The sequence below is a fragment of the Jaculus jaculus genome, chromosome 22 (genome assembly GCF_020740685.1).
Source record: "Jaculus jaculus isolate mJacJac1 chromosome 22, mJacJac1.mat.Y.cur, whole genome shotgun sequence".
NCBI lineage: Eukaryota > Metazoa > Chordata > Mammalia > Rodentia > Dipodidae > Jaculus > Jaculus jaculus.
Genome location: NC_059123.1, coordinates 7,439,370 through 7,448,470, shown reverse-complemented (window position 1 = coordinate 7,448,470; position 9,101 = coordinate 7,439,370). Strand labels below are relative to the sequence as shown.

General features: G+C 45.0%; 1 protein-coding gene across 1 annotated transcript; it reads left to right on the top strand.

Moving 5' to 3' along the window:
- The first annotated feature begins 7,999 nt into the window (after positions 1 to 7,999).
- Positions 8,000 to 8,845, top strand: LOC101615470 (four and a half LIM domains protein 1-like). The gene has a single exon (XM_045139601.1). The coding sequence runs from the start codon at positions 8,000 to 8,002 to the stop codon at positions 8,843 to 8,845; it is 846 nt and encodes a 281-aa protein (XP_044995536.1).
- Positions 8,846 to 9,101: the final 256 nt, after the last annotated feature.

Sequence of the window (9,101 nt, the reverse complement as noted above, 5' to 3'; positions counted from 1 at the left end):
GTATTCTATGGTTTTTATTTTACTTATTGATTTATTTATTTTTGGCGTTTTGTTTGTTTTTCGAAGTAGATTCACACTCTAGCTGAGGCTGACCTGGAATTCACTATGGAGTCTCAAGGTGGCCTTGAACTCACAGCGATCCTCCTACCTCTGCCTCCTGAGTGCTGGGATTAAAGGCTTGCACCACCATTCCAGGTCTGGTTTTTTAAAACTTTTTTTAAAAATAATTTTTATTTATTTATTTGAGAGAGAGAGAGGCAGATAGAGAGACAGATTGAGCACACCATGCCTCTAGCCACTGCAAATGAACTCCAGACTCGTGCGCCACCTTCTGCATCTGGCTTACCTAGTGACTATAACCTGACTCCTTTGTCCTTGTGGGTAAACACCTTAACCACTAAGCCATCTCTCCAGCCCAGTGAGTTGACTTTTCTTTGTTCCCTTTACATCTTTGGCCATTTTTCAGTATAAGCTTGATTTTGTCAACTTATAAAAATCTTCCTATATGGGCTGGAGAGATGGCTTAGTGGTTAAGTGCTTGCCTGTGAAGCCTAAGGACCCTAGTTCGAGGCTCAATTTCCCAGGACCCACGTTAGCCAGATGCACAAGGGGGCACACGCATCTGGAGTTTGTTTGCAGTGGCTTGAGGCCCTGGCACGCCCATTGTCTCTCTGTCTCTCTATCTGCCTTTCTCTCTCTCTCTCTCTCTCTGTCAACTCTCAAATAAATAAATAAAAAGGAACCAAAAAAAAATCTTCCTACATATTATAGAATTTAATTCCTTATAGTATGATATAAATACTATATAATAATATAATAATATAACATATATCATTATATAATATATATAATATATTATATATTGATATATTATTTATATTTTATATATTTATTTATAATTATTTATGTTATTTTATTTATTATTATTTTATATATTTATTTATATTATATATATTAATATACTATATTATATTATATATGTTATATATAATATAATAATATAAATTCTTCCCCTACCAGGTGCCACGGTCAAACCCAGGACCCTGCCACTGACTCAACCCAACCCCAACGCATTGGTACAACGTCCTTTGTGATTTTTGTTTACGGTGCTTTTTAGCCACACTCTTGTAGGTTGGTTTTAACATAATTAATTTTTAGTAGGTGTGGTGGCACATACCTAAGAAATGAGCACCAAGGTGGCTGAAACGGGAGGATCACAAGTTCCAGGCCAGCCTAGGTTACATAATTTGACTCTATCTCAAAAAACTTCACACATACACAAATACACAGACCTTTCAATGTATATACATATATATGAAATTACATATGCTATATATTGTATATATGGAGTATATATAATGTTAAATTACTAAATATGTAATATATATTAAATTAGGTATAACAGTCAACTATATTAGGTATATAATAATACATACATAATAATTATATGTATGTTTTATATATTAAGTTATGTGTGTATATATATATAGGTATATATGTATACCTATATATATATTATTTTTTATTTTTTGGTATTTCGAAGTAGGGTCTCACTCTAGCCCAGGCTGACCTGGAATTCACTCTGTAGTCTCAGGCTGGTCTCTAACTCACAGCAATCCTCCTACCTCTGCCTCCAGTGTGCTGGGATTAAAGGTGCATGTGCCACCACGCCTGGCTCTTAAATTATATGTTATATGTATCATATATAGTTAAATTTCAGGTTTCTCTCATGTGAGTTCTGAGTTTGTATTAACCTCAGAAAGGAGTTAATGACTCCGAAAATCATAAAAACATTGCTCCATATTTTTTTCTGGTAAATTTATGATTTAACACATTTGGGATTTATTTGGGTGGAGGGCAACAGGTCTCAGCCTTCATTACTCTTCAGAAATTTGCCCAGCTGTCACTAGAAAAGTCCCCTGTAGAGATACCTGTTCATACTTATAAAGGTAAATTTTATCACAGTAGTATTTAGAATTTAATTTAATTGTTATTTATTTGAGAGAGTGAGCGAGAAAGAGGCAGAGAGAAAGGGAGAGAATGGGCGTGTCAGGGCCTCCAGCCACTGTAAACAAACTCCAGATGCGTGCGCCCCCTTGTGCCTCTGGCTTACGTGGGTCCTGGGGATCAGAACCAAGGTCCTTTGGCTTTGCACACAAACACCTTAACTGCTAAGCCATCTCTCCAGCCCATAGAATGGCAAAATATTAAAAAAATAACAAAACATAGAACCTTACAAGATAGGACAGGTTACATAAATCACAGTTTATTTAGGTGCAATGCATTGTTGAAAAGAAAAAGATTCAGTAAGAACTGATATGGAATTTCAAGGTTATGTAGCTAAATTTGTAAGCCAACCCTAAATTGAAGAAAATACTTATATCAATTCTTATTAAGTACACACGTGGGTGCACACACACACACACACACACACACACTTTCCAGGAGTGATTGCTCACAAATGTCATCTTGGCTTCCTAGTACTTGCAGACAGAGGCAGGAGGATAATCTGAGACCAGTCTAATCTACATAAGAAAACTACACAGACCCTGCATCAAAATAAAAACCAAAACAAAAGAAGCCAGGCGTGGTGGCGCATGCCTTTAATGCCAGCACTCAGGAGGCAGAAGTAAGAGGCTCACCAAGAGTTGGAGGCCACCCTGAGATTTCGTAGTGAATTCCAGGTCAGTCTAGGCTAGAGCTAGACCCTACCTCGAAAAAAAAAAAAAAAAGACAGAAAGAAAAGAAAATAAAAAGAAATAAAAATGTGTGTACCCATAAACCCAGGAGAAATTCAATACAATGATAACTTCACATAATGTAGATTTGTAAAGTTATTGACAATGTTAACGTGTTCTTTAATTCGATATGCCTTCGACATTGTGAAAATGTGGGTTCACAGCACCCTCTCCTGGTAACCAGCTGGAACTCAATGAGCTCAAAAATACACTACACGCTTTTCTTCTCCACAACTTTGTGTACAATGAGCGTCTCATAAAAATGATAACATCATCAACCGGGTGTGGTGGTGCACATCTTTAATCCCAGCACTTGGGAGGCAGAGGTAGGAGGATTATCATGAGTTCAAGGCCAGCCAGGGACTACGTCAGCCTGAGCTAGAGTGAGACCCTACCTTAAAAACACGAAACAAAAATTATTTGTAAGCAGATTGCGGAGGGGGAGAGAATGAGAGAGTGGGTACACCAAGTTCTCTTGCCATTGCAAAGGAACTCCAGACTCATGTGCCTCTTTGTACATTTGGCTTTACATGGTTACTGAGGAATCAAACCCAGATCTGTAGACTTTGCAAGCAAGCTCCTCTAACCACTGAGCCATCTCTCCAGCTCCAACAACAGATTCTTTTAAAATATACATATATATATATGTAAAATTTTTATTTATTTATTTGAGAAAGAGATACATAAATAGGAAGGGAGAGAGAGAGAGAGAATGGGCACGCCAGGGCCTCCAGTCACTGCAAACGAACTCCAGATGCACCCGCCCCCTTGTGCATCTGGCTTACATGGGGAATTGAACCTGGGTCCTTTGGCTTTGCAGGCGAGCGCCTTAACCGCTAGGCCATCTCTCCAGCCCTAACAACAGATTCTTAATGGAAATGACACAAGGCATAGGTGTCATTCTCCGAACAACATTAAAACCAAACCTATCAATCAGCCTGGCACTCGAGATGAGTGACGGTGTCTTTAAAAACAAAGACAAAATAAAAGGTTTCTCAGACTTGAAATATTAAACCTGGAAGAATCCATCACTAGCAGTCCGACTCAATAAGAAATTATTTTTAAAATTCTTGGGGGTCGGGCATGTTGGCACACGCCTCTAATCCCAGTACTCGGGAGGCAGAGGTAGAAGGATCGCTGTGAGTTCAAGGCTACCCTGAGACTGCATAGCGAGTTCCAGGTCAGCCTGCGCTAGAGTGAGACCCTACCTCGAAAAACAAACAAACAAAAATATCCTTGGGCGCTGGAGAGTTGGCTTAGCAGTTAAAGCACTTGCTTACAAAGCCAAAGGACTCAGGTTCAATTCCCCAGTACCCACATAAAGGCAGATGCACAAGGTGGCGCATGCATCTGGAGTTTGTTTGCCGTGGCTGGAGGCCCAGGCGTGTCATGCTGTATCTGCCTACTTCTCTCTCCCTCTCTCTGAAATAAATAAATAACAAATTCTTGCCAGATGTGGTGGCTTGCACAGTTCCAGAGGCTGAGGTAGGAGCATTGCCATGAGTTCGAGGCCAGCCTGTACTACTAAGTGAGTTCCAGGTCAGCCTGAGATAGAGTGAGACCCTGCCTCAAAATAACAGAAAACAAACAAAAAAAAAAAAAAGAAAGAAAGAAAAGAAAAAGAAACCCAACTATTTAACTATTTATTAAAAACAAATTCTTAGGCTGGAGAGTTGGCTTAGCAATGGAGAGATGGCTTAGCGGTTAAGCGCTTGCTTATGAAGCCTAAGGACCCCAGTTCGAGGCTCGATTCCCCCAGGACCCACGGTAGCCAGATGCACAAGGGGGTGCACGCATCTGGAGTTCGTTTGCAGTGGATGGAGTCCCTGGTGCGCCCATTCTCTCTCTCTTTCTCTCCCTCCCTCTTTCTCTCTCTGATGCTGTCAAATAAATAAATAAAAATGAACAAAAATAAGAATAAATAAACAGATTCTTCAGACAGAAGCCAAAGGACACTTGAAAGAAAGCTGAGTTGATACAAAGAAGCGCACAGAAGTGTTTAACATATAAGTCCCATTAAAAGAACTGGTGGTCCTCCCTCCACCAAGGCCCAGGAAGCATTGAAGAAGGGCAAGGCTGAAAGCTGGGAAGGACCTGGATGTTAGAACGCGGTCTCCTGGGCAATGCCTGACTGCCACAGGGCTGGAGGCTCACCAGCCAGAAGAGAAGGAGGCTGGGCCCATTGAGAGCCTGCCAGAGGCGGGGCGGGGCGCAGGAGCCTCCCCGCCCCTCCCTGAGGATTCCTTGGCAGTTAATGGTTGCTAGGGGGAGGGGCTCCCCAGGCCCCACCCCTTGCTGAGAATTTGCAGGCAGTTAATGGTTGCTAGGGGATACGCATTTTCCTCGGGGTGGAGCAGTCACTGGGTAAGTGTCCTAGGCACCTGTTGGTAACTTCTCACCCATGCTCCTGTAAGTGACCCTAACCAGACTTATTGGTCCAGGAAAAAAAAAAAAAAAAAAAAGGTTTAAAATAGAAGGGGGGCTGGTGGTCTATTTGGGGCAGAGGATCAGCAGGTGTGGGAGAGGGACAAGGAAGGATCATAGAGGTTGAATATGGTCAAAGTACATTTGTATACATGTATGGAAATGTCATAATGAACTCCATTATTAGGTATAAGTAATATATATGCTAATTAAAAAAAAAACTAAAAAAAAAGCCAAAATAGGAGCCAGGCGTGGTGGCGCACGCCTTTAATCCCAGCACTCGGGAGGCAGAGGTAGGAGGATCGCTGTGAGTTCGAGGCCACCCTGAGACTCCATAGTGAGTTCCAGGTCAGCCTGGCCTAGAGTGAGACCCTACCTCAAAAAACCAAAAACAAAACAAAACAAGCCAAAATAATACTGTTATGTTTTTTTTTAAGATTTTATTTTTATTTATTTATTTATTAGAGATGGGGCGGTCAGGAAGAGGGGGGAGAGAGAGGGAGAATGGCCCCACCAGGGCCTCCAGACACTGCAAATGAACTCCGGATGCATGCACCACCATGTGTATCTGGCTTACATGGGACCTGAAGAATCGAACCCAGGTCCTTAGGCTTCACAGGCATGCGCCTTAGCCGCTAAGCCACCTCTCCAGCGCCCCCGTTGGTGGTTTTGATGTGAAAAGTGCTCTATGGTGTGTTTGTACACTTGGCCCCCAGCTGGAACCACCGTTTGGGGCGGTTGTGGCACCTTTAAGTGCATCCTCACTGCAGGAAATGGGTCGATGTGGGTGGGCCTGGAGATTGACTAGCCTTGTTCCACTTCCTGCCCTAGAGCAGTTGCCTTTTGGTCTTGGCCTGCCTTCCCGAAGAAGCCCGACTCGGGCTGTGAAATGTAACCTTTAAACTTTGTTATCGCCAGGGATTTGGTGCCAGCCAGAAGGGTTAAGTAATGACGTAGGCTTGGAAGAAAGAGGCCAATGTGGGACATGGCACAGAAAGCCATCATCGCTCAGAAGCAGGAACAACCGCTTTGTTTTTAGGCTACAGCCATAAGAGAAGTATAATTTATAAACCCTAACCCAAACCATGAAAACAAGAAAAATGTGTAATTTAGCATAGAGTACAGGATGGATCTGGGCGTCCTTAGGTGGAAACGAATGGCTTCAGAGGAGAAAGCAGGAGTTAGACCTCACTTGAACTCCCCAGATAGCCACGAGGTTTGGGAGGCAGAGGAAACTGTGAGCCAAATGATTTCTCTTATTATTCTTTTTCTTTTTTTGAGGCAGAGTCTTCCTCTAGCCCAAGTTCTCCTGACTCCTTCTGGAGCCCAGGTGGGCCTCAAATTGATGGCAATCTTTCTACCTCAGTCTCCCATGTGCTGGGGCATATAGGCAGGAGTCACCAGACCCAGCCCAAATAAGTTTCTTTTCTTTTCTTTTTTCTTTTTTTTTTTTTTTTTTAAGGTAGGGTCTCGCTCTAGCCCAGGCTGACCTGAAATTCACTATGTAGTCTCAGGGTGGGCTCGAACTCACAGCGATCCTCCTACCTCTGCCTTCTGAGTGCTGGGATTAAAGACGTGCGCCACCACGCCTGGCCCAAATAAGTTTGTTAAAAGGAAGGCCTAAGAGAGGGGGGAAAAACCTGTTCAGAAATATGGAAACTGAGGCTTCGAACACAAGCATTGTTTAGACACGTTCTCCACAAAGCTGCCGCGTGTTTGGCAAAAGGAGAGAGGATTGGGGCATTGATCATTTGGAAGGAACTGCTACATGTACAGAAAGGACTGGTGGTACAGGTGGTGAAGGCCTTACATGTTCAAAGCCCTGTGTTCAATGCCAGTGTATCATAAATGGGGCATGGCAGGTGGTGGTGTGCCCCCGTCATGTGGGTACTTAGGAGCTAGAAGCTGGAGGATCAGGAATTCAAGGTCCTGTTGGCTACAAGCAAACTTAAGGCCAATCTGGGATTCCTGAGAACCTGCCCCTGAGTATAAATATATGAATAAGTGGTAAGCAGATAAAAAATTTAAAAAGAAAACCATCTCAAGCCGGGCATGGTGGTGCATGCCTTTAATCCCAACACTCGGGAGGCAGAGGTAGGAGGATCGCCGTGAGTTTGAGGCCACCCTGAGACTACACAGTGAATTCCAGGTCAGCCTGAGCTAGAGTGAAACCCCTACCTCTGAAAAATCAAAAAGAAAACCATCTCAGGGCTGTATAATTGTCTGATATGCTAGGTCCTAGATTCAATCTCCAATACCACATATACAAATATCAGAATAATTAGAAAAAAAAATAGAATTTAAGGTCACAATGGCTAAGGTTTATTGCACAATTACTATGGGTGAAGGCCCCTAGCTATTTTATGAGAATCAAGTCTTTGAGCCTTGGGTCCCTCTTAAACATTCCATCCACCACCAGCCACTGCTGACTGGGCAGCTGTGAGGGACAGCATCCATCCCTAGACATCCTAGACAGCTGTGAGGGACAGCATCTGTCCCCGGACATCCTAGACAGCTGTGAGGGACGGCGTCTGTCCCCGGACATCCTAGACAGCTGTGAGGGACGGCGTCTGTCCCCGGACATCCTAGACAGCTGTGAGGGACGGCGTCTGTCCCCGGACATCCTAGACAGCTGTGAGGGACGGCGTCTGTCCCCGGACATCCTAGACAGCTGTGAGGGACGGCGTCTGTCCCCGGACATCCTAGACAGCTGTGAGGGACGGCGTCCGTCCCCAGGCAGCCACTGAAAGCTTTGCTCAGCGGTACCAGTCCTTCCGGAATAAATGCTGTTCTCCACACACGCAGCATGAGGACCGTGCAGCCGCAAGCCGCCCGCCATGGCTGAGAAGTACACCTGCCGCTATTGTAAGACGTCCTTGCAGGGCAAGAAGTACGTGCAGAAAGACAACTACTCCTGCTGCTTGCCATGCTTTGACAAGTTCTGCGCCAACATCTGTGTGGAATGCCAGAACCCCATCAGTGCCGATTCCAAGGAACTCCACTACCAAAACCGCTTCTGGCACGACACTTGCTTCCATTGCGCCAAATGCCACTGCCCCTTGGCCACCGAGACCTTTGCGTGCAAGGACGACACTATCCTATGCAACAGTTGTGCCATCCAGGAGATCTCCCCCACGTGCAAAGGGTGCTCCCAGCCCATCTTGCCTGGAGACAAGAACGTGGAATACAAGGGCACCATTTGGCACAACAACTGTTTCACCTGCAGCAACTGCAACAATGTCATCGGCACGGGCAGCTTCTTCCCGAAGGACGACGCCTTCTACTGCGTGGATTGTCACAAGGCCATGTTCGCCAAGCGCTGCGTCAAGTGCAACCAGCCCATCATGTCCGGAGGGGTCACCTACCAGGACCAGCCCTGGCACGCGGAGTGCTTCGTGTGCGCCGTCTGCTCCAAGACGCTGGCCGGGCAGCGTTTCGCCGTGGTGGAGGATCAGTTTTACTGTGTGGATTGCTACAAGAACTCTGTGGCCAAGAAGTGCGCCGGATGCAAGAACCCCATCACCGGCTTCGGCAAAGGCTCCAGCGTGGTGAACTATGAAGGGCAGTCGTGGCATGATTACTGCTTCCACTGCAAAAGCTGCTCCACAAACCTGGCCAACAAACGCTTCGTGTTCCACGAGGAGCAGGTGTTCTGCCCCGACTGTGCCAAGAAGCAGCTGTAACTCGACGGGCGCCTGCCCTATAAGATGCCCTTTGAACGAAGCTCTTGGTGTCCTTGCTGTCTGCCTGGCTGCACTACTGGGAAGAGTGGGTTTTCATTTCTTTTAACTTGCTCCCTCCATCTTCCACTTTTGTTCTCGTTGTTGTTGTTTTGTGTTTGTTTTTCGAGGTTAGGGTCTCACGGCTGCGCAGGCTGACCTGGAATTCACTATGGAGTCTCAGGGTGGCCTCGAACTCAGCGATCTTCCTACCTCTGTC